This window comes from Erythrolamprus reginae, chromosome 2, assembly GCF_031021105.1.
Source record: "Erythrolamprus reginae isolate rEryReg1 chromosome 2, rEryReg1.hap1, whole genome shotgun sequence".
Lineage (NCBI taxonomy): Eukaryota > Metazoa > Chordata > Lepidosauria > Squamata > Dipsadidae > Erythrolamprus > Erythrolamprus reginae.
Genome location: NC_091951.1, coordinates 77,092,818 through 77,118,829, shown reverse-complemented (window position 1 = coordinate 77,118,829; position 26,012 = coordinate 77,092,818). Strand labels below are relative to the sequence as shown.

Sequence of the window (26,012 nt, the reverse complement as noted above, 5' to 3'; positions counted from 1 at the left end):
CCATACAGGTTGTACAATTATGAATTTATAGAAGTTCCAACAAATCAAACAAACTGACAGAGTATGGTGGGCAATAAAGTTGCATATTTCAAAGTGATTGCGGTGTAGGGAAACTCTTAATAGGAAAAGCTTTCCATGCAACCAATTCCTGAGACAGTAGATTAGTTCCTTTTGCTAGATGTCTGAAATAAAGACTAGGGACAATGTGCTTTAATCCTTTAGTGATTCTTTTAGAGAATCCTGTGGTCCAAAAGGGTGGGCTCAGTTGGTTCAATGATCCTTTCCATGTGAAATGGATGTGTGCATTTTTTTTAAATGATAAGCATATTTCCTTTTTAAAATACACTGGTTGAAGCATTGTTAAACTGGAAACCAATAGATAAAACTTTTTAAAAAGAAAAAAAAAAAGGTCTCCAACTTCAATGTTAAACAGATTTTATGAACCATGTGTCCTTGTGGTTATTTAGAAACATAGAAGACTGACGGCAGAAAAAGACCTCATGATCCATCTAGTCTGCCCTTATACTATTTCCTGTATTTTATCTTAGGATGGATATATGTTTATCCCAGGCATGTTTAAATTCAGTTACTGTGGATTTACCAACCATGTCTGCTGGAAGTTTGTTCCAAGGATCTTTCAGTAAAATAATATTTTCTCATGTTGCTTTTGATCTTTCCCCCAACTAACTTCAGATTGTGTCCCCTTGTTCTTGTGTTCACTTTCCTATTAAAAACACTTCCCTCCTGAACCTTATTTAACCCTTTGACATATTTAAATGTTTTGATCATGTCCCCCCTTTCCCTTCTGTCCTCCAGACTATACAGATTGAGTTCATTAAGACTTTCCTGATACGTGTTATGCTTAAGACCTTCCACCATTCTTGTAGCCCGTCTATTTGACATGCATCTTGTGCTCTATAAGAGTGATACTGGCTTTAGATGGTCAAAGTAACTGAAACCTCGACTTTCCTCAGGTCATGGGAATATGCCCCATCTTTGACACTTAAGCCACTTTAGATCTGACAATTGAACTAGTCATGTTACTACTAAGTAGTTACATACCATGTGTTTCATTTGTACAATCTCACGTAGAAGCAATGAATGGCTACCAAAAATTTTACTACCACACTTTTGGCGTGGCTTATGTAGGACGCCCTGCATTTTCTTTCAACATCTTTCAGTGCAATTGGATGCTCTGGGGTGGAGCTCCATTTTCGATACCCCACTGCCGCCCCCCCACCCCCACCGTCCGGGCAGCAGCCAACCCCTGCGCACAAGCTACACTCCTCCCATGAAAATTATTTCTTGAATTTGTATTTCTTTGCTTGGCATTTTGCAATCGGTTAGAGCATTTTCTGAGCCAAAATATTTTAAAACTGAATAGGTTTCCTTTTCTTCCCTTTTTGTGAACTTCAGTTACCCAACTTAATCCACCATCATTGTGTATGCTTTCCTAATAGTCAATTTTAACATGATCCTAAGGAATCACTAAACTCTCTTGTTTATCCAAACTGTTCATTATCCAAATACTTCGAATGGTTCCCAGGCCATAAGAAAGAAAGGTTACACTTTCCATATGCATTTTACTCCTCTAATTAAATTTGACATAAACATCTACAGTATATGGTCAAAAGATATAGGGCAAAAGAGCTTGTTTTCCACCTAATAGATTAGACAAAACTTTTATTTATTTTATTTGTCAAATTTATTTACCATCTAATTTGTGGTTCAGGCAGCTCTGAGCAGCTTTCTCATTTGTAGTTTTCCATTAGTTGTAGTCTAGATGTAACCTTCCCCTTCAAACAATTCTTACTTGGCAGAATCCATTTTTTTAGTTTATTCATATCTTCTTATCAGGAAAGTGCAGTGAACTACTATTACCACTTCAGCAACAATTTACTTACAATGGAAAATAATGATAACAACATGTTCTGTGTGTCTGTGGTATGGATAATGATTAAAATTTTACAGAAGTGAATACAGTGGTACCTCATGATACGAACCCCTCGTCATACGAACTTTTCAAGATACGAACCCAGGGTTCCGAATTTTTTTGCCTCTTCTTATGAACTTTTTTCACCTTACGAACCTACCGCCGGTCGCTGGGATGCCCCACCTCCAGACTTGAGTTCCTCCCGTTTTTTCCCACCCTGTCCTGCCCCATTCTCCCCTCTGGATCTCCATGGGTTTCCTCCGTTTTTCTCCACTCTTTCCTGCCCCATTCTCCCCTCTGGATCTCCATGGGTTTCCTCCATTTTTCTCCACTCTTTCCTGCCCCATTCTCCCCTCTGGATCTCCATGGGTTTCCTCCGTTTTTCTCCATTCTTTCCTGCCCCATTCTCCCCTCTGGATCTCCATGGGTTTCCTCCGTTTTTCTCCACTCTTTCCTGCCCCATTCTCCCCTCTGGATCTCCATGGGTTTCCTCCGTTTTTCTCCACTCTTTCCTGCCCCATTCTCCCCTCTGGATCTCCATGGGTTTCCTCCGTTTTTCTCCACTCTTTCCTGCCCCATTCTCCCCGCTGGATCTCCATGGGTTTCCTCCATTTTTCTCCACTCTTTCCTGCCCCATTCTCCCCTCTGGATCTCCATGGGTTTCCTCCGTTTTTCTCCACTCTTTCCTGCCCCATTCTCCCCTCTGGATCTCCATGGGTTTCCTCCGTTTTTCTCCACTCTTTCCTGCCCCATTCTCCCCTCTGGATCTCCATGGGTTTCCTCCGTTTTTCTCCACTCTTTCCTGCCCCATTCTCCCCTCTGGATCTCCATGGGTTTCCTCCATTTTTCTCCACTCTTTCCTGCCCCATTCTCCCCTCTGGATCTCCATGGGTTTTCTCCACTCTGTCCTTCCCCATTCTCCCCTCTGGATCTCCATGGGTTTCCTCCGTTTTTCTCCACTCTTTCCTGCCCCATTCTCCCCTCTGGATCTCCATGGGTTTCCTCCGTTTTTCTCCACTCTTTCCTGCCCCATTCTCCCCTCTGGATCTCCATGGGTTTCCTCCGTTTTTCTCCATTCTTTCCTGCCCCATTCTCCCCTCTGGATCTCCATGGGTTTCCTCCGTTTTTCTCCACTCTTTCCTGCCCCATTCTCCCCTCTGGATCTCCATGGGTTTCCTCCGTTTTTCTCCACTCTTTCCTGCCCCATTCTCCCCTCTGGATCTCCATGGGTTTCCTCCGTTTTTCTCCACTCTTTCCTGCCCCATTCTCCCCGCTGGATCTCCATGGGTTTCCTCCGTTTTTCTCCACTCTTTCCTGCCCCATTCTCCCCTCTGGATCTCCATGGGTTTCCTCCGTTTTTCTCCACTCTTTCCTGCCCCATTCTCCCCTCTGGATCTCCATGGATTTCCTCCATTTTTCTCCACTCTTTCCTGCCCCATTCTCCCCTCTGGATCTCCATGGGTTTTCTCCACTCTGTCCTTCCCCATTCTCCCCTCTGGATCTCCATGGGTTTTCTCCACTCTTTCCTGCCCCATTCTCCCCTCTGGATCTCCATGGGTTTCCTCCGTTTTTCTCCACCCTGTCCTGCCCCATTCTCCCCTCTGGATCTCCATGGGTTTTCTCCACTCTGTCCTGCCCCATTCTCCCCTCTGGATCTCCATGGGTTTTCTCCACTCTGTCCTGCCCCATTCTCCCCTCTGGATCTCCATGGGTTTTCTCCACTCTGTCCTTCCCCATTCTCCCCTCTGGATCTCCATGGGTTTTCTCCACTCTGTCCTGCCCCATTCTCCCCTCTGGATCTCCATGGGTTTCCTCCGTTTTTCTCCACCCTGTCCTGCCCCATTCTCCCCTCTGGATCTCCATGGGTTTTCTCCACTCTGTCCTGCCCCATTCTCCCCTCTGGATCTCCATGGGTTTCCTCCGTTTTTCTCCACCCTGTCCTGCCCCATTCTCCCCTCTGGATCTCCATGGGTTTCCTCCGTTTTTCTCCACTCTTTCCTGCCCCATTGTCCCCTCTGGATCTCCATGGATTTCCTCCATTTTTCTCCACTCTTTCCTGCCCCATTCTCCCCTCTGGATCTCCATGGGTTTTCTCCACTCTGTCCTTCCCCATTCTCCCCTCTGGATCTCCATGGGTTTTCTCCACTCTTTCCTGCCCCATTCTCCCCTCTGGATCTCCATGGGTTTCCTCCGTTTTTCTCCACCCTGTCCTGCCCCATTCTCCCCTCTGGATCTCCATGGGTTTTCTCCACTCTGTCCTGCCCCATTCTCTCCTCTGGATCTCCATGGGTTTCCTCCATTTTTCTCCACCCTGTCCTGCCCCATTCTCCCCTCTGGATCTCCATGGGTTTTCTCCACTCTGTCCTTCCCCATTCTCCCCTCTGGATCTCCATGGGTTTTCTCCACTCTTTCCTGCCCCATTCTCCCCTCTGGATCTCCATGGGTTTCCTCCGTTTTTCTCCACCCTGTCCTGCCCCATTCTCCCCTCTGGATCTCCATGGGTTTTCTCCACTCTGTCCTGCCCCATTCTCCCCTCTGGATCTCCATGGGTTTCCTCCGTTTTTCTCCACCCTGTCCTGCCCCATTCTCCCCTCTGGATCTCCATGGGTTTTCTCCACTCTGTCCTTCCCCATTCTCCCCTCTGGATCTCCATGGGTTTTCTCCACTCTTTCCTGCCCCATTCTCCCCTCTGGATCTCCATGGGTTTTCTCCACTCTTTCCTGCCCCATTCTCCCCTCTGGATCTCCATGGGTTTTCTCCGTTTTTCTCCACCCTGTCCTGCCCCATTCTCCCCTCTGGATCTCCATGGGTTTTCTCCACTCTGTCCTGCCCCATTCTCCCCTCTGGATCTCCATGGGTTTTCTCCACTCTGTCCTTCCCCATTCTCCCCTCTGGATCTCCATGGGTTTTCTCCACTCTTTCCTGCCCCATTCTCCCCTCTGGATCTCCATGGGTTTCCTCCGTTTTTCTCCACCCTGTCCTGCCCCATTCTCCCCTCTGGATCTCCATGGGTTTTCTCCACTCTGTCCTTCCCCATTCTCCCCTCTGGATCTCCATGGGTTTTCTCCACTCTTTCCTGCCCCATTCTCCCCTCTGGATCTCCATGGGTTTCCTCCGTTTTTCTCCACCCTGTCCTGCCCCATTCTCCCCTCTGGATCTCCATGGGTTTTCTCCACTCTGTCCTTCCCCATTCTCCCCTCTGGATCTCCATGGGTTTTCTCCACTCTGTCCTTCCCCATTCTCCCCTCTGGATCTCCATGGGTTTCCTCTGTTTTTCTCCACCCTGTCCTGCCCCATTCTCCCCTCTGGATCTCCATGGGTTTTCTCCACTCTGTCCTTCCCCATTCTCCCCTCTGGATCTCCATGGGTTTTCTCCACTCTTTCCTGCCCCATTCTCCCCTCTGGATCTCCATGGGTTTCCTCCGTTTTTCTCCACCCTGTCCTGCCCCATTCTCCCCTCTGGATCTCCATGGGTTTTCTCCACTCTGTCCTTCCCCATTCTCCCCTCTGGATCTCCATGGGTTTTCTCCACTCTGTCCTTCCCCATTCTCCCCTCTGGATCTCCATGGGTTTCCTCCGTTTTTCTCCACCCTGTCCTGCCCCATTCTCCCCTCTGGATCTCCATGGGTTTTCTCCACTCTGTCCTTCCCCATTCTCCCCTCTGGATCTCCATGGGTTTTCTCCACTCTTTCCTGCCCCATTCTCCCCTCTGGATCTCCATGGGTTTCCTCCATTTTTCTCCACTCTTTCCTGCCCCATTCTCCCCTCTGGATCTCCATGGGTTTTCTCCACTCTGTCCTTCCCCATTCTCCCCCCTGGATCTCCATGGGTTTTCTCCACTCTGTCCTTCCCCATTCTCCCCTCTGGATCTCCATGGGTTTCCTCTGTTTTTCTCCACCCTGTCCTGCCCCATTCTCCCCTCTGGATCTCCATGGGTTTTCTCCACTCTGTCCTTCCCCATTCTCCCCTCTGGATCTCCATGGGTTTTCTCCACTCTTTCCTGCCCCATTCTCCCCTCTGGATCTCCATGGGTTTCCTCCGTTTTTCTCCACCCTGTCCTGCCCCATTCTCCCCTCTGGATCTCCATGGGTTTTCTCCACTCTGTCCTTCCCCATTCTCCCCTCTGGATCTCCATGGGTTTTCTCCACTCTGTCCTTCCCCATTCTCCCCTCTGGATCTCCATGGGTTTCCTCCGTTTTTCTCCACCCTGTCCTGCCCCATTCTCCCCTCTGGATCTCCATGGGTTTTCTCCACTCTGTCCTTCCCCATTCTCCCCTCTGGATCTCCATGGGTTTTCTCCACTCTTTCCTGCCCCATTCTCCCCTCTGGATCTCCATGGGTTTCCTCCATTTTTCTCCACTCTTTCCTGCCCCATTCTCCCCTCTGGATCTCCATGGGTTTTCTCCACTCTGTCCTTCCCCATTCTCCCCTCTGGATCTCCATGGGCTTTCTCCACTCTGTCCTTCCCCATTCTCCCCTCTGGATCTCCATGGGTTTCCCTCCCCCCACTCCGTTCGCCTCAGCTTCGTCTGCCGGCAGCTTTTTTTTTAAGCCTTAATGTTTTGGATTTTCCTAATTGGCTTGCACGCATTATTGGCTTTTCCATTGATTCCTATGGGAAACATTGTTTCATCTTACAAACTTTTCACCTTACGAACCTCGTCCTGGAACCAATTAAGTTCGTAAGATGAGGTATTACTGCATATACTTGAGAAGAATCCTACTTGATGGTATCAAAATTCTATATTATGCTTTCAGAAACCCACAAGATTGAATCTGCGGGCAAAGGTATACTACCTCTGAACCTGGCCGTTATACGGATGTATAATCGGTATCATACTATGCTAGTATTTATTTATTTTATTTCTATACATCTTTATTTCTCTGTTCTAACCAACTACACCACTTATTCCACACCTCATAAAATTCTGTTTCTTCCTTGCCTTTCATTTCTAATGTGAGCTTATAAATCTCAGCACATTATACGTCATTTTAATAATGACTAGTAAAGCATATCTTCTTATTGGGCACTATTGATGCCATGAATTTCTTTAACTATAAATTTTATATAGTGAGATGTACATTTTGATAATGTTGATTAATAGACTGACAATCTCTGATTTAAAAGTTCTAGCCTTTGAGTGAACTTTCAGACCTTCCTAACTACAATTAACATAACTTCATCTAGCAATCTCAGCTCTTAGTGAATCCTTTCACCTCTGCCTAAATTGGATTTTTTAAATGATCACAATTTTCTGCATTATAACTCTATAGTATATAGTCTACTACAAAAATTGTCCGTCAGTATATCTATATTAACTTGATTTGTCCAGTCTTGTGGCGTAATTCAAAACAAATGAAAAGGTCACGATTAAAGTTTTCAGCTATTTCACAAACACACAAAATTGCATTAGAACTTCCACTAATTTTTTCTTTCTTTATTTTTCCTCATATTCTGTATTAAGAGACAAATCCATTATTACTGATAGTTCCCATGTTAAGTTGAACCTTAGAGTTTGCCTTATTTACAGCTTGCACTACCTTTATATGAGAGAGGTAAGAATATATTGACTTCCTTCCTTTCCTTAATCATGTCAGAATGAACATTGCTCCTGTTACTCTTGCAGGAAAAGAAATTGTTTAAAATGTTATTCATACATGCACAAATACCAAAATATATTTATTTACTTTCTGCCACACATTCCCAAAGTTGTAAGAAATTACAAGATATTCTTGTTTTTTGTAGCTCCAGTATGTCACTGCAAAGCTGTTCATTTTTAATAGTTTTATTAAAAATTACAATTAAAAAGATAAAACTAATACAAAGTGAAAAATAAAACAATAGAAAGAAAAAAGAAACTATAGACAAAAGAGAAAAAGTTAAGAATAAAATAAGAAATATATAAAGAAATTACTTCCCCCTTTTCACATGTTAAATAACTGATTGTCTTCTCTTAAAATATAATAAGTGATCTTTTCCATCTTTTATCTATAAATAAATCCTTAAAGCATTGTTATTCAGTCCTGATCAACAAAAGTACATTAAGGGTTATCAGCAATACCAAATCTGTTTTTGATCAAATAAGCCAAGTTTATATTCCTTCCGTTTACTTTTAAAAACTTTGATCTTTGCTCCGTTCAATATTATCCTAGACTTTTTTCATTTTTTTCTTCGTCCCTTCTCACAAAATTCTTCAAAGCTTTAAGAAGTCACTTTTAAAATACAATATAGGAAAGTTATTCAGTCTTGGGTTTAATATTTATATATCCTTTTTAATTATTAAGACATTAACTGGTTTCATATGTGGGTCCAGTGTAGGACTTTTTTCATATCATTCTTGAAGCCTGTCTTTTTAAAAATCCATTTGCACATCAATCTTGGCCCCTCCAGTAAAACTTGTTCTTCTTCCATAACATATTTTAAACATAATCTGTCTGTAGTGATAGGCAGTGTTAAAATTATTTTCTGAGTCTAAAACTTCCTTCAGTATATTCAGTGTTGGAATATTTTGCACCATTCTGTATTACAAAGTCAAACTTAAATGTTTTTCTCTTTTCCTTTTGGTTCTGTAGAAGCCAAACTATCATTCCTTGTTTTAAACAAAAGCATTTTCCATGGATTCTCAATTAGAATAGGATAACAGAGTGGAAGGGACCTTGGAGGTCTTCTAGTCCAACCCCCTGCTTAGGCAAGAAACCCTATACCACTTCAGATAAATGGTTATATAATCTCTTCTTTAAAACTTCCAGTGTTGGAACATTCACATCTTCTGAAGACAAGTTGTTCCATTGATTAATTGTTCTAACTGTCAGGAAATTTCTCCTTAGTTCTAAGTTGCTTCTCTCCTTATTAGTTTCCACCCATTGCTACTTGTTCTACCCTCAGGTGCTTTGGAGAATAGTTTGACTCCCTCTTCTCCATACTGGGTGGAGCTGTCATCCATGATGGGTTGACTTCATCCATCAAGACAGGATGTGTGGTCAAGTTCATATCCTGGATTATAGCTTCACTTCTCAGTTTGACAGTGAATCATCTCACTGTGCTCTTCTGTAATCTTCAAGCCACTGGGTTGAGTGACAGAGAGTAGCAAAAGAGCTTGCTCCAGCCTCCAAGGCCTTAGTTCAGCCATAAGGTTTGGATTAACAAGCCACCTTCACTCCAACAGCCACCGGCCTTTGGCCCCCAATGATGGGGGTCCATTTGAGCATGCCAATGTCCAGGCCATGATTGCAGCCACCGTCAAGTAGGGGAGTGGCAGAATGCCTTCACCAGATGCGCCAGCCAGCCACCATGGACCATTACAGGACATCTTCCCTGGGTTTGGATCGGGAGGGTGTGGTGGCTGCTCACCAGGCTCAGGAATGGCACCATCAATCTCCTGATGGGTCAACTGGCTCACAGTCCATCCATTTGGACAATAATGATGACATGGAGCTAGATTCATTAAAGAATGAAGGGATGGTACCTGACCCTCCAGCCACTTCAGGATTCTGCCACCCGAGTCTCTTCAAGTCCCTTCTTTTTAAGGCAGTCAATGTAACCTGGGCAGGTCGGACTCTTCTCAGGGCCTCCCTGAGTCACTTTTTGCCGAACACACTCCAAAGGCCAATATCATACCCTGTCCTCAAGTGTTTGTGAACGCTGTTAACAAACAGTGAAGCTCTCCAGCCTCTGGACCCATTCCATCATCCACTGACCAACAGTATTTTAACATTGCTCTGGAGCTGGCATCCTCTCTCCCACCTCCATCACTAGATGCACCAATGTCGGCACTTCTCTCGTCCACTCATCTACCGGGTGATCCGCCCAGCTGTTGTGGCCTGAGGACAGGTGGATTTATTTATTTATTTTATTTAGTTTGACTTCTATGCTGCCCAATCCTGAAGGACTCAGGGCGGTTTACAACAATATGAAATTACAATATAGAATTACAACAGCAATAAAAATAAGTCAGAGAAAAGAGAATCTAATTACTAAAACCCTAGCTAAAACTCGTATTGGGATGACTTCACAACATACAGACATACCATTCATCCACAGTCATGATTATACATGGAGCAAGTACTCCTTAAGCCTCACCAGACAGCTGCCTGGGCGGTCCGGGCCTCAACCTCTTGATTATTCTTCACTCAGACGTCTCTTATTTGTCCTTATACGCTTGTTTTCCCTTCGGTTTCTTACCTACAAACAGGCATTTTGGGCCGCAGTCACATTGGCCAGATGTATCTCTTGAGATCTCTGCCCTTACTGTTTGGAAGGAACTTTGAATTTTTCATTCGGATAGAGTGGTCCTTCGTCTCGATCCAGCCTTTATACCAAAGATAAATTCCTGATATCATCGGGCACAGGAGATTGTCTGCCCAAATTTTTGTCACCATTCTCATCACATAGACAGTGTGAGACCTCCTTCCTCTCTTTCCATCAGACTTCCTTACTGTCCTTCTGTATCTTAAGCCTACTTTCTGGAGTGTTGACTATGCCTGCTAGCTTGTTTCTTATAAATTCTAGAATCTTATAAATAATTCCAAAATCTAATTTCAAACTCATCTGGAACTTTAGCCATTTATATCATTCCAAAATTAAAGATCTAATCATCCTTCTGCTGTTTATTCCAAAGTATTTTTTTAAAATCCTTAAACACCCATTAAAAACTTTCTCTAAGAATTAAAGAGGACTCACCTGGTGCTGTAACATCTGTTGATTCAAAAGTTCCTAATAGTTGAAAACCCATTAACAGGCAATTTCCAAAGGCAATTAGAAAAGGAAATATGAAAACGCAGTGTCCTTTCTTAAGGCACTGACTAGTTTGAGGAAAAAACACACACATGATATTTCCTCATTTCTCAGATGTCTAAACCTACTAGAGGCTGTTGACTTGCAGTGCTATTATTGTCAGGATTAGTACTGACCTGACATAATATCCCAGTGGCAGGAAGAAGAATTATAATTAATGTAATGATTGTAACAAGTAAAGAATGCTGAGTCACTGTGAAACTACAGAATGTGCTACAACCTGGTTGGTGGATAAATGTATAAAATGTAATGCACCTTTGCCTAGGTTTGGCTTGTTGTGGATGGTTTGTTGTAGGTGGCTTGTTGTGAATTATGGGTGACTTGTTTTTCTGTATTGTATTAGTAAGATAGTTATATTGTAAATAGAATAGTTTTTGCTATGAAGAAGTTAAATATTTTCTCAAGACCTCCTGCTACATTGTATTTATTCAAGACTCTAATCTTGGTCTGTGGCTGGCAGGCTGGGCTTTACATCTGCAAAATGCTACTCTTAACAATTATTATTAGCAACTATAGGGAGCACATTTGGGTAATCCAAGTCCTCTCCTTATCTGGAAAGGAATTACAAAGAGCCAGTTAATTTGTTGGCCCTTCCTTTTGGTGTACTCATTGCTCTACTTTTTAACTATGCTGTCTTCAGTTTGCTGTTTCTTGTCTGGAAAGCTGCCATTAGTTTTCCATTAGTTGATTGGAAATGATCAAATCTACTTAACTTCGTTTATCCATGAATATATGTCATTTGGTTTACTTGAGAGTTGGCAACTAAAAGTATGAAGGAATAACAATCCTAAACAAGAATTTTAGTTTTTGTTGTACATAGCTTAATTCATACATAATGGAAGGATTCACACACAGAAACCTATTAGCCACATTATAGCTTAACTAGGGCCATATGTAAAGCAATATGAAACAGCAACTCATCCATAGATGGTTGTTGGAAATACAAAAACAAACATAATAGCAGCTAAAAGTATTTTTTTAAAAGCATATGGGAAAATCTTCTTTTACAACATTCAATAATAAAGGAGCGTTAAATAGAAATTCTAAACATTTTGTCATTTATTTATGCTAGCCTTTCTCAAGCTGATGCCCTCTTGATGTATTTGGGGCTACAAATTCCAGAACGGCTGGAAGCTGTTTTCTGAACACATCTGCTAGGCATCGTGTTAGAGAAGGCTGGTTTGTATTATCACTACTAGCCCAAACTGTGCATCTTTGGATTTAAGCTTGTACTTACTAAGCTCAATTTTTGTTAATTCCACATTAACATATTTGGAAAGAATAAATCCAAATTAAATAGCTCTGATTTGCTGAATTCTTGCCTTCTGATCCACCTTAGCTTCTGACAGCTATTTAAATTTGAGAAAAAAAGGCATCAACAACTTTAGAGTTTAGATCTTTTTTATGTTACTTAGACCAGTTTTATGTATTTGTTTCCTATCTACATACTTTTTTTTTATTCTTGGGAACTGCAGTTGTTTGTGATGTATTGAGATTTTTCTGTAAGTAATACCCATTTCCCCTTAAGAATATAAGGACAAATAATTGTTGAACTGTTAGAATCTAACACATGAAAACATACATACTGTATATTAAATTAATCCTGTTTTATGTTCATATTATTATATTTATATGATATGATATTATTATATTGCAAAGGGATCCACTAAAAAAACTAGCTGTAATTCAAGAAGATGCATATGTTATATACAGTACTCACAAAAAGTATTTACAGGGAATCTTCATGTAATTATCATAATTGAGTCCCCAATTGTATGATTTGATATTTGTAAAGTGGGTCACTATGTGACTAGATCCTTTTTACAACTTTTTGCAGTGTTCATTAAATACCGCCGTAGTTAGGTGAGCCCCTTGTTCACTAATGGGCAAGTTTTGCCAAAATCCAGAAGTAAATGTTGGTTTTTGGCAAAAATTCCCTAAGTTGGACACATGATGACGAGGCAATGCAAATAGCCATAAATGTGGAGTGGTTACGCAAATAAGTGGTCACATGACTGCTGGGGGGGGAGATGATTGTTTTATAAATAATTTATGTCAAAATTGAACAGCCCTCTCTCAATAGAGGGGAAGGGATATGACATCATCTATCTCCAGTCCGCAACACAATCAACAGTTACAAGAAGACTCCACACACATTTTCACCACTCAGGTGACCCTAATGACAGATAAACCTACAGGTGACCATAACAACTGCTAAAAGAATGCAAATGACTAGCTATCTGCAAGGAGTATAAATCCTTCCATTCTCCACTGCATCTGGAAGGAGAGTCCAACATGGGTAATTCACCAATCTTATTGGTAGAGACTGAGTTAATTTAAATATTTAAATATGAGGTAGTCACCGCCCCTTAGCAGCCCCCAATACCTCAGTTTTAAAAACTCAGTCTTAGTGTAGAGACTGTTGAGTTTGCTTCTCTGATGAAGTATTAATAGTAATAATAATAATAATAATAATAATAATAATAATAAAATAATAATATTAATAATTATTAATTTTTCTGTTTTTCTCCCCTTTCTAATTGCAGGTGCAGTGAATCTTGAAAGGGAATTTAAGGGGTCTCTGCCCTCCGCGGGCAGAATCACCCCCACCGTTAATCTCCTCGAGCTTCCCTTCCCTCCGTGGGTACCATGCCTAACGAGGAGCACCTCAGCCTAGGGTCCCCGACCTCAGTGGTCATACCCGGCTGTCAGCTGAAGGTGAGGGGGTCCGCCCCCCTCACTGGGTAGCTTGGACTGCTGATTTCGAGAGGAAACTGACAGCGGCTTCTTTTGGCGCCGGGCCAGCGCCTCTCAGCTGTTCGGCGGCTATTCATTAAAGCCGCCACGGCTGCCGCCGCCGGAAAAGCCGTTTGCCGAGCCGAAAAGCCGCTTGGATCGGCTGGCTCGAAGAGGCGAATTGTGGGGGGGGCATTGTCTTCAAGGAAGCTGCCCAGTGTAGCGGAGGCGGCAAAAAAAGGCGGGAGCGCCATTTTGGGGCAACGGATGCCCGCGCCCGCCCTGTTTAGGCGGGTATAAGGTTGCTCTCCGCCCAATCACTGGGCGCGACCAACCTGTCAGACACAGGCGTAGGCTCTGAGGTGCCAAAACGCCATTTTGAAGGCATTTGTTCAGTGACAGCTTTATCTGTCAGTGTGTCTTTGGCTTCTGTCAAATAAAGAACAACTGTTAACCGTGAGTAATGGAGGAAAAGACCTTAGAGAAAGCATCTTCCCCCATTGTATTGCCTCAGGATAAAGGCAAGGGGAAGTCCAAAGAAAAATCTAAGGCTCCAGCCTCTTCTTCAATCAAGGAGGCAGAGAGGCGCATTAAAGCGTTGGAGCAGAAACTGGAGGCAGCCCTCTTAGCTCCAAGAACCGTCTCTCCCTTATTGCAGGCCAGGGATCCACCAGCCCTATCTGTTTTGAGACCCTCAGAGACATTATCAGAGAGAGATTGGTCTCCAGAGAGGCAGCACCCATTTATGCCTCAGGTTGTTCCTCCATCTGGCCTTCAGCAACCAAGACCAGGGTCTGCCAGCCACTCATTGAAGAGTGCCCCTTCTGCCACCTTTACGCCCACTGCGGCTGGGCTGCGGGTGCAACCAGATACCTGGCAGCAGATGTCCCCTGCCTTACAGGGACTCATCTCTGATGTTTACTCACAAGGGATGGCAGCGGGGGTGCAACAGAATGCCCAACACCCCCAACCAGCACAGCCCAGGAACCTATGGGCTGCACCGCCCCCCTCGGGTATGGGGTCCTGGATGGAGGAGCCGTCACCCCTAGACGAGGCCGAAAAAGAATACGACTTTTTGGATGATGAGACTACTCCTGATCCTCCGGTGACAGCTGGACTCTTTAAGGCTCCCCTTTTCAAGATTTTGCTGCATAAAGCTAAGCAGGTGGCAGATTTACCGGGTCCAACCAAGGCTACTGAGGCCTCAGATGACCCTAAGCCTTCGGCAGTATTATTCAAGGAGCCCCAACCCGAGACTGATCATGTGCCATCCTCGGACATATTCAGGCAAAGCATCAAGCGCCCATGGCAGCAGCCTGCAGCAGCTCAAGGCCCTTCGGTCATCGAAAGGAAGTTTTATACTTTAGATGATGACATGGAAAAGCTGCTGGAATTTCCGCCCATAGACCAGCCGGTAATGACCTTGATATCTAAGACCTTGGTACCATCTGAGACGGGCGATAGCTTGAAACCAGAGGATAGAAAGGCGGAAATTTTACTAAGGAAATCCCATCAAATGGCAAGCTGGGCGTTTAGGGCGGCGACCGCAGCTTCATTTTTCAATAGGGCCTCCATAATGTGGTTGCAGGAGGTACAAGCCCGCCTAGGTCCAGAAGAAGGTCGCTTACGTCAGGACCTCAGTAAATTATTGGCAGCTGCGGAGTTTTCAGCGGATGCAACTCTCCATGCCGCAAAGTTTTTGGCTAGAGGGATGGCGGCGTCACTTGCATCCAGACGCCTCCTTTGGCTGAGGAGCTGGCCAGCGGACCTGAAGTCCAAGTGGAACCTGGCATCATCTCCATACCAAGGGGAGAAGCTCTTTGGAGAAGCCTTGGACCCTGTCCTCATTGAGGATAAGGACAAACGTAAGACCCTCCCCAGAGCATACCGGCGCCAAGAGCGTAGACCCAATCCTTACGCTCGCCGTCAGCCATTTCGTTGGGACCCCTCTTCCTCGGCTGGTCAGAGCAATAGGTCATACACTCAAAATCAGTATGGCCAACCCACCTTTAGAGGGGACCGAGCGGCATTTCAGGATAGGCCCAGAGGATACCAGCAGTCTCGGCGTCCTTTTAGAGGGAACCAACGGGGCTTCAGGCGCACAAAATGACTTGGCTCCATTACAGCCCATAGGAGGCAAACTTCAACGCTTCAGTGCCTCCTGGAGGATTACCTCCACCGACAAATGGGCAAGGGCCACAATATCACGAGGACTGCGCCTGGAGTTCTTGCAGCCCCCGCCAAACCGGTTTGTCACCTGTCCGTTAACGCGAGACCCACTCAAAAGACGTCATCTACAACTGGAGATAACACACCTTCTCGAAATACAAGCGATAGAGAAGGTGCCCGAACATGCCAAGGGCACGGGATTCTATTCCATTGTGTTCCTAGTGCCGAAGTCTTCGGGGGGGTTCAGGATGATTTTAAACCTGAAACTCCTGAATACCTTCATTCGGTATCGCAGATTTCGCATGCACTCTCTACAATCGATTTTGGCCTCTGTTCGGCACAACGATTTTCTTACCTCTATCGACCTCAAAGAGGCTTACCTGCATGTTCCGGTTTGGCCAGCACATCGTCGTTACCTCAGGTTTTGTCTCAATGGGGTCCACTACCAGTACCGTGCCAAGCCGTTCGGCCTGTCTTCGGCTCCCCGTACATTTACAAAGCTGATGGACATTCTGACAGCACATCTAAGGGCCCAGTCCATAAGGGTTATGGCGTACTTGGACGACATAATCGTTATGTCCAAGTCTATGGTCCAAGCGCAGCACCATCTGGCGCTCACACGGGAAACTCTGGAGAGGCATGGGTATACGGTCAACGTGGAGAAGAGCCATCTTCATCCTACCACATCAATCCAACATCTGGGCTCCATCATAGACACCGCAGAGGACACGGTTTCCCTAACACCAGAGAGGGTACTCAATATCCGGAGATTGGTAACCAGCCTTCGACGACAAAGGCAAACACCGTTGGCAACATTGTCCAAGGTACTAGGGACTATGGTCTCATCCATAGGGATTGTGCCATGGGCTCGCCATCACATGAGGGGCCTCCAATGGTTTCTCCTTCCGGCCCAGAGGGACAAGGTGAGTCACTCGCACCGGAAGGTGAGGCTTCCAGCTTCAGTCAAACAGTCGCTGGCATGGTGGTTGTCCCCAGCTTTGATCCAGGGTTCTCCTCTTCACAGCCACGAGCGTGTGATTATCACAACAGACGCAAGCTTGTCGGGCTGGGGCGCCCATATGGGGCCTCATATAGCTCAGGGCCTGTGGTCTCAGGAGGACTTAACCCAGGTCAATATCAACGTTCTCGAACTCAGAGCGGTTTTCTTAGCCCTTCAGGCTTTCGCTCCCTGGGTTCAGGACAGGCATGTCCTGGTTCTGACGGACAACGTGGCCACAAAAGCCCACCTGAACCATCAAGGAGGTACGAGATATCATCAACTCATGGCTCAAGCCACGGACCTCTTCGATTGGGCCGAATCTCATCTGGCCTCTCTGACGGCAGAGCATATTGCCGGGACCAGCAATGTGCAGGCGGACTGGCTGAGCAGGTCCACTCTGGATCCTTCGGAGTGGCAACTGGACCCGGCACTCTTCAAACAGATAGTGCTACGATTTGGTCTTCCATTGGTGGACCTCTTCGCAACCCCAGCAAACGCCCAATTGCAGAGGTTTTTCTCCCGGTTTCCGACGCCAGGGGCTGAAAGGGTCAATGCCCTATGGTCACCATGGCCCCAGGGGTTACTGTATGCCTTCCCCCCGACGTGTCTCATTCAAAGGATATTAGACAAGACAATTCGGGAGGGGGCGGAGATAATAATGGTAGCTCCCTATTGGCCGAGACGGCCTTGGCTTGCAGACCTAGTAGCCCTGTCGGTGTCTCCCCCGTGGATGATTCCAGATCCCGAGGTAGTGTTAGTTCAGGGGTCAGTTTACCATCCGGAACCTCAGTGGTTCAAACTGACCGCCTGGCACTTGAAAGGGCGGGTCTGAGACAGCAAGCCTTGCCAGACGAGGTTATATCCACCATACAGGCAGCACGTCGCCCATCAACGGTAAGACTCTACCAGGCCACATGGGCGGCCTTTTGTACGTTTTGTTCGAACCACCACCTTAATCCGGGGGAGGCTTTGGTTGTGTCAATCTTACGATTCCTACAGTCAGGGGTAGAGAAAGGGTTAGCCCCAAATACATTGAAAAGGCATTTAGCTGCTCTGGCGACCATCATCCGAGTACCCCACGCTCGCTCCCTGGCACAAGATCCTTGGATTAGGGATTTTATTAAGGGCGCGATTAACACCCACGCGCCTCCAGTACACAGGTTCCCGACGTGGGACCTTTCCCTGGTACTCAAGGCGTTGACAGCCCCTCCTTTCGAGCCGATGAGGACGATTCCAGTACGATTGCTCTCCTTAAAGACTGCCTTTTTAGTGGCAATTACGTCGGCACGCCGAGTATCGGAACTGTCTGCCCTATCTACGCGTGCAGATTTGTGTGTATTCCACCCTGATCGGGTGGTGTTGAGGTTAGACCCTACATTTATTCCCAAGGTTAACTCGGGGTTCCACAAGGCTCAAGAGTTAGTGTTGCCAGACTTTTGCACACATGGACAGCACCCTCTCGAGCTGAGATGGCACAAGGTAGATGTTCGGAGGGCTTTGAAAATCTACATCAGACGGACTGGACATTTCAGGAAATCTGAGCGGCTGTTTGTGTCCTTTGGTCAGCGATCAATGGGTCTGGCAGTATCAGCTAGGTCCATCAGTCGCTGGCTGAGGGATTGTATTGAGGAAGCTTACAAAGCTCGGTCTCAAGTACCACCAACCGGGGTAACAGCGCATTCCACTAGAAGTGCAGCCACTTCGGTGGCTTGGAGGACTCAGGCGTCCATAGAGGACATTTGCAGGGCGGCTACATGGGCGTCTCCTACCACCTTTATACGCCATTACAAACTGGACACAGTAGCTTCGGCGGAAGCTGCGTTTGGGAGACGGGTTTTGCAGCAAGTGTGTTCAACTCCTGCGACCGTAGCTCAGCCTTTTCCCTCCCATGGGCAGTAATCTTTGGCATATCCCATGTTGGACTCTCCTTCCAGATGCAGTGGAGAAGAACCGTTGTACATACCTGAATGGTCTTCTCGATGCACTGGAAGGAGAGTCCAAACCCACCCGGCATGGTTGTTTCGCCAGGTCGCCGGAGTTTGGGATACAAGTTAAACTGTTATGAGGTTATATGGTTATTGTTCAATAAACAGGTTATCCTTAAACTGGCTTCGTTTTTAAAACTGAGGTATTGGGGGCTGCTAAGGGGCGGTGACTACCTCATATTTAAATATTTAAATTAACTCAGTCTCTACCAATAAGATTGGTGAATTACCCATGTTGGACTCTCCTTCTAGTGCATCGAGAAGACCGTTCAGGTATGTACAACGGTTCTTCTCAACTATTCAGTCAGAGCTGAAGAAGCTTCTTGGCTAAGAAGTGAAACATCTTTTTAAAAACCCAGAAAGTCCAGTGGTCTCTTGAAAAAACACCTTTGGGACCATTCTCATTCTTATTTTCCCCATCTTTTGTGTATATCTGTCTTTCTCAACTTAAGACCTGATGACTTTGATCTTCTTCCAGCTATCAATTATTGCATCAAATACTGTAATGCATCAAGATGGGAATGTTGCTGTCATGCTGCCAGTCAGAATTCAGACAAATAAAACTCACGAGTCCTTTTTGTAAAAGTTCAAAAGTGAATTTATCAAAATCAGAATTAGAAGCATTGAAAGAAAAGAAAAGTCTGAGAAAATGGTGCGATACAAGTATATATCAAAACCCCTTATCCAACGCCCTTGGGGCCATGCCCAATCCCCATTGTCCATAACCATCAGGTGGGACATCTTGGCCCTCAGGTCACTTTTCTGGAATTTTCCTCTAGCGGACTCCTCCTGGTACCTAGGAAAATGAAGCCTAACTCTCCTCCTGTGCTCTTCCCTTCCACACCCTTATCTCTAACCCATCCCGTAACTATTGACAACCAAGCGAAAGAATGCAGCAGCATAAGCAAAGGTTGACAGTTGCATTCAACTAAAAGCCTAGTTCTCATATTATTCTTAACTCAGTAAGCCACTACCTCAGCCATAGTTCCTAGCTAGGCAACAGGATGCTCTTATCATTGATCTTTGATGGCAAGTCATGTTGGGTGGGTGGACCATATCTGAATACCAGTATTGAAGAAGCATTTACAGGGCAGAAATCTGGATTAAAAGGCAAGAAAATGTGCAGCTGGGTAATGTCAGAAATCTCTGCATTTCTTTACCCTCTAATCTTAAACTTGGCCATTCAGCTTTTTTTTTCCTTTTAGGAATAAAAGCTGCAATGATTACTAAGCTGTAATTTTGGTTCAATCATGTGGCAGTGGCCTATCTTGCTAGATCAACTGATCATCAGTTCTATTTTATGAGGCATAATTATGATGAATTTCAATAGCATATGAAATAAACGGCCCTTCCCTGGAAATAGATAAGGAGGGAGGTAATAACCATTTTCTGCTTTTAACTGTGTGAGCCTTAGTCCCATAGCCTGCAATCATTTCTTATTCAGGCTGTGAATATAAGACCTATCTCTTGTCGGATCAGACTGAAGTTCATCTTCTAGTGCATCCTATTTCTGAAAATTTGGTGACTGCCAAATGTGTTGGACCTCAATTCCAATAGCCCGTGCACACATCTCGACAGTGCCATGTGGGAGAAAACTATAACAGAATATAATTTTTGAGTCTAGGTTGGGTTTCATATGTAAGTCTGAGATGAGCCAAAACATGAACCACTTTTGGTGTGTCAGGTCATTTTTCCTTTTCTCTTTTACAGTTGGCCATGGGCAAAGTGAAGGAGACCGTATGGTTGTGTCAGACTTTCACGTGTTTGTCAGAGACAGCTTGCAGCACATAGATCTCATGAAGAAGGATCATCCAGGCATTCCTGTATTTCTTCTGGGGCACTCCATGGTAAGCACATTATCCTTCCTCATGGAGCCTTGGCCTCCTATAGAGCAGCAGATGCTGTTTATTTTGGGTTAGGTTTCTGAAGTCTAACAATTAATACTGGTGCCAGAAGGGTTGGTTTTTTAAAAAAAATCATAGCCTTTTCTGTTTTCTTTCCCTGCTTCCTCTCCTTTCCCTCTTTGTTTCTGTTTTTCTTTTATTTTCACAAAAACCAATGGCTATGTTATTGAAGTTATTTGTAAACAGCTGCCTACCTAAATGTAAACTTCACAGTTGCTGGTTCTAATGTGAAATTACAGTTGTATATACTATTCCCAAGGCTTAGAAACATAGAAGACTGACGGCAGAAAAAGACCTCATGATCCATCTAGTCTACTCTTATACTATTTCCTGTATTTTATCTTAGGCATGTTTAAATACAGTTACTGTGAAATAATAATGTAAAAAATTAAGTAAAAGTAAAATAATAATGTTTCTATACCAGTTAAGGAACATATTCATTTTAAGAGTGAATTTCCCCATTTTCTGAGATTCTCAAGTATTGTTAAAAGGAAGGATGAATATGCCATTGCTATACATTTTTGTGGTGAAAAGAAAGGGAAGAGAAAGGAAATTTGCAAGATGAAAGCCAAACTTGAACTCCTGGGTTCAGGTTTAGCATTCAGGCTATAGAAAATCTTTTGTTTGTGAAATAAAACCACAAAAGGGGGCAAGGCCCAAAGTCCAAATTCATGGTTGGATGAGAAAACAGATATTTTGCATCTTGGAGCTTTATACTCCCAGTGGCTTAATGGTCCTGGAACTGCCAGACAAAACAGATTAAAGAGCAAGTGGACAATTCAACAAGGACAATGCCTAGAAAGCTAGGGTGGACATTGAACAAGCTTGTGATATGGGAATGGATACATCATTTCTCATCAACATTCAATCATTTAATACAAGAACAAACCATTGTAAAATAAAACATCCCCAAAGTTACATTATGGCTTACTCATAAGACATAATACACTTTGTGCTACCTTACAATAGTATTTTTATTTTTACTTCAAAGGATATACATCCCCAGTCATAGCTTGTTCTGATAGTTTTAAGCTAGCTAACAAAAGTTAAGAAGGTTCAGGGATGGAAATGCAAATGGTTGTGTGTGTGAGTCAATTGTCATTCACTTCAAAGGAATGGCTTATCATCTCTGAACTTTAATAAAGCTGTAGTAGAATGTATCAGTGACAGCTTGTATTCTGGAGATACACTGTATGCGTATTCATTTCTCGTTCTATTCCTTTTAGTGGAATGGGACATTTAGCCTCCTCCACTTGGCCGAGCTTGTTCCGTCCCCAGCCTTCTGCCCCCCAGCCATTGGTTGCTGCCTTTTCTCCCTGACCCTTTCGCCCTAGCCTTTTGGATGCAGGGGACACTCAGCCACCAGGCAATCAGAGGATTCATTACTTTTCATTGCCTTCCCTGTCTGAAACAGCCTTTTTTAGAGAAGGAGCGGGAGTTTTATATTTTAATTTTCCGTGCATGTGTTTATTTATTGTCTGTCTGTCAGGAATCTGTCTGTCTGGCGTCCCAACACTGATCGTTCCATTGATTTTTGGGGTGGTTGATGGGCAAGTTATGGGAGGGATGGTATGGGAGCCTTGGGAGGATCCTCAGGATCATCGCCTTTTCGGGTGTGTGATTGCTTCCACCCCGAGATTTAGGCTCTCCTTATGAGGAAAAGTTTTAAAAGGGATGTCCAAAAGGCCAGGGCGAAAGTGCTATTGAAACCTGTTCAGCGAAAGGGCCAGGGAGAAAAGGCAGCAACCAATGGCCGGGGACAGAGCAGGCTCGGCCAAGTGGAGGAGGCTAAACGTCCTAGATCCTCCTTTTAGTTATCAACAGAATTCGGGGGTTTTGAAAGCAAAAAGCTTTAAAAGTTAGGCAAGAAATTGCTATTATCTACTATACATACACACAGGCGCGCACACACACACAAACATTGTCTTTTCTTTTTTCTTGTCTTTAACCAAGGTATTAGCTATCACTATATCCCATGGTAACATGCAATCGATGTTACACTGTAGAAAATTACAGTGTAAAATAGAATTTTATTGTCTATTCCTTTTTTTTAAAAGTTCTTAAAAATGCATTTTCATTAAAGTTGTACAACACTTTGAGAGTACAACATGAAATATGTAATTCTAAACCTTACTCTATTTTTGCTTTGAGTTCATATCTAGATCAAAATGGGAACTCCGGTTAATGCTCACATCATTTTGCTCATGCTCAGTTAATAATTTCCAATTCCAATAAGCTTCTTTAAGAAACTTCCTTCTTTTCCAAAATTTTCTCTAGGTTTATAAAGAGCATTGAATAATATTGATGGGGACTTGCATGAGAAAAATTAAACTTTTTTGTTGAGTATCTTCAAAGAAATCTCAAAACAAGCAAAGTGGGCTTTGAAACAAGGTTAAGGAAAGCATAGCCATCTCTAATCAGAAGTTAACAAAATGATATCTGATTTGAAGTTCATGGTAAACCTTTAAAACAAAGAGATGGTAGCATAAGCTGAAATTGAAGTTACCCAAATAATCCATGTATTCATATACACACAAATTTATTCCTGCAAGTAAACAGAATGATGTATCTTTAATACAGTTCTCCAAGGATTTCCCATGGCAACTATTTGTGAATCATACTGAACTCTCCTGCTTATTGAGGTTGAGATACATACTTTTGGCTTGAAAAGGGAGCATTTTAGCTTGCAATCCTAAACTGGCTTGGCATTCAGTTATTTTTTTTTAATGACTGCCAAATAGTAGTGAATAAATCCCTCCAAAACTGGGAAAATCAGTCCAGTTTTAAGAGATATAAGTCAAAAATTATAATAGATGAAAGGTATGCCTTCAAATCCCCTTGTTTCTTACATCTAGCCAGATTATCTAAAATTTCAACCCAAAAAAAAAAAAGCCCCACAATGTGTTTCCCAATAAGCTATTATTCTCTTCTGTAAGAAAAAATGGAACATATTTATCATTCTTTGTTTTAATAGCGCTTAGCAATAGCATTTAGACTTATATATCCATTCACAGTGCTTCACAACCACCTCTAAGCTGTTTGCAGAGTCAACATATTGCCCCCAACAATCTGGGTTTTTCATTTTATCAGCCTCAGAAGGATGGAAAGCTGAGTCAACCTTGAGCCAGTGAGAATCGAACTGCCGGCAGTTGGCAGTCAGCAGAAGTAGCTTACATATACTGCATTCTAACCACTGCACCATCACGGCTCATTAAATCATACATTTTTGAATGCTTGATGTCTTATTAATCTAACTCTAGGATATATAGCTTGGTGATTTTGACTTTCCCTTTGGCTTCTGTTTCATCCCACAGTTTGATCAGACTGTTTACTTGCCAATCCCTTCTTTCTAGTTGCCTCATTCCTTAACTCACCAACTCTTGATTTATTCCTGCCTGCTTTTCCTTCTCTTCCATTTTTTGGGCCTTTGTGGAGATGCTGGGAGCCAATTTTTTTCCATACTGCTGGAAAAATTCTGTCTTTCCTCTTGCATTTTGTAAAAATCTGATTGTAGTTTGAGGGACCAGAGAAAGTCATTTACATTTTTTTCTTTTTTTCCCTTCTCCGTACTGAAGGAGCGGGTCCAGCAGTCACATGGGTTGCTCATGTCCAATCCGGTGGAACTGAGCCTAGTATTAAAAAAGCTTGCCGGATCCGCCCCTTCCCCAGAATTCGCTCAGTTCGCATATCCTGCGGTTGTATTGTGATAGCTCGTTCAACATTCTAACACCTTCCCTTCGATCCTTTTCTTCAAAAGTAGTAAGATTTGTTTTATCATTATTATTTACTTGCACCAATAGCGCCAGCCGTTTGCGGCTCGGCTTTTTTCTTTTGGAGAAGTTGCGGTTTCGTTTCCCCCCGGCGGTTTTGCCGGTTACGATTCCTGCGGCCGCTTGTGGATTCTTCTAATCCTTTGGCCTGGAGGTCCTGGTGCAAGTATTAATCTATTGAATTATTGATTATTTATTGTATACAATATATTTAAGGGCTTAAGAAATACCTCCTGCGGAGTGAGACGCCTTCTAGTCTCCTGGACTTAGTCGATCGCTTCCCCTTTAAGAAATCTACGGGGCGATTTTTTCGGCGCGAAGGCCTTCGCGCCCTTTTTAAATCTAGGCCTCTCGTGTTGGCCTCCTGCCAGCCGCGTAGGCCTCAGTCCACCGCGTGGATCCCGGAGCGGGCCTTGGGGGTCCCAGGCTAAATTCTCCACCGGCTAAGCCTCCAACCAGAGTGCCTTGGTTTACTTAATTATAAAGTTTAGGGAGGCTGGCCCCGCTGGATTTGGGGGCACGAACTCTGGGTTTGCCCAGATTGTCCTCAAGTTTCAGCAGCTTCGAGGCCTCGAAGCAGGATCCATTCCTCTTGGGAAGTCCTTGAAATTCTTCTCCTTTTTATTCAGTTATTGGCTCAGCCTTGTCTTCTGTTAATTGTCAGACTATGGCTACTTTTCCCAAGAGAGGCACAACTAAAGGTCCCAGAGAGGCCAGGCCTACAGGCGATGAGATTACTAGTATCCCCCAGGCCTCTTCCTCCTCTTCTCCAGGGGCCCGCCCCTCGACCAAGGTCACCAGGGCCGAGAAGAGAAGGGACCTAGCCCTACAAAAAATCCATGACAAATCAGCAAAACGTTTGAAAGTGCAGGCCCAAGTAATCAGTAGTCAAGACCCACCAGAGGCTTCTAGTCTTCCTCCTTCTGGGGTCCCTGTGTTATCTCTGGATGAGCCAAACCTAGACAGACCCCAACCTAACCTATGGGGCATAGGTCCAGAGGAACCAGATATTATTGAAGATTCCCCCCAGCCAGGATCCTCCCAGGCCTTTAGGGATTCTTCTGCCATTTCTGCTGATATTTCCAGCTTACCTCCTGAGTTCCAGTCTATTTTTGCTGTGTTGTCCAAAGCCATTGATGCCAAACTCTCCACCATCAATGAGCTTCCCTTACCTCTTCCTCCTTCTCGCTCCTCCCGCCCCTTGGGTTCTCCCCCAGCGGTCAGAGCTCCTATGCAGGATGATTCAGATTCCTCCCAGGATGAATATGAGGATATAGAGGATGATGAGGATGCTTTTCAAGGCTTATCAGATGATGAGGAATCCCAAATAAAGGTTCCTCCTCCAATTACTATTTTTCCTTCTCAATTATTCAAATCTCTCCTCCTCAAAGCTAGAATTTCTACGGGATTAGCGGCCCAGGAGAAACAAGCCTCCACTTCCACTGATCCCCCGGAGGAGAATTTACCTTACTTCACAGAGGAACAGGAGGATAACGAGGTAATTCCTATGCCTAAGTTGTTTAAAGATGCTTTACTCAAGCAGTGGGAATTTCCAGCCTCTGGCCTTAATCCCTCCACCAAGGACAGAAAGCTGTACAAACTTTCCTCTTCCTATGAAGAGCTTCTATCCTTTCCCAAACCGGATGAACCTGTCAAGATTCTTCACTCGGCAGCGGCTGTGCCAGGCGAGGCGGAGGAAGTCCTCCGCCCAGAGGACAAGC

At 44.3% G+C, this 26,012-nt stretch overlaps 1 protein-coding gene across 5 annotated transcripts in view; it reads left to right on the top strand.

Annotated features, from left to right (window-relative positions):
* The window catches only part of MGLL (monoglyceride lipase), a 206,573-nt gene that overhangs the window by 157,270 nt on the left and 23,291 nt on the right, over window positions 1-26,012 (top strand). For all 5 annotated transcript variants that reach the window (XM_070738385.1, XM_070738389.1, XM_070738387.1 and 2 more), the window contains exon 4: window positions 20,328-20,464. In XM_070738385.1, the coding sequence (XP_070594486.1) occupies window positions 20,328-20,464 (137 nt within the window). The remainder of the gene's footprint in view (window positions 1-20,327; window positions 20,465-26,012) is intronic.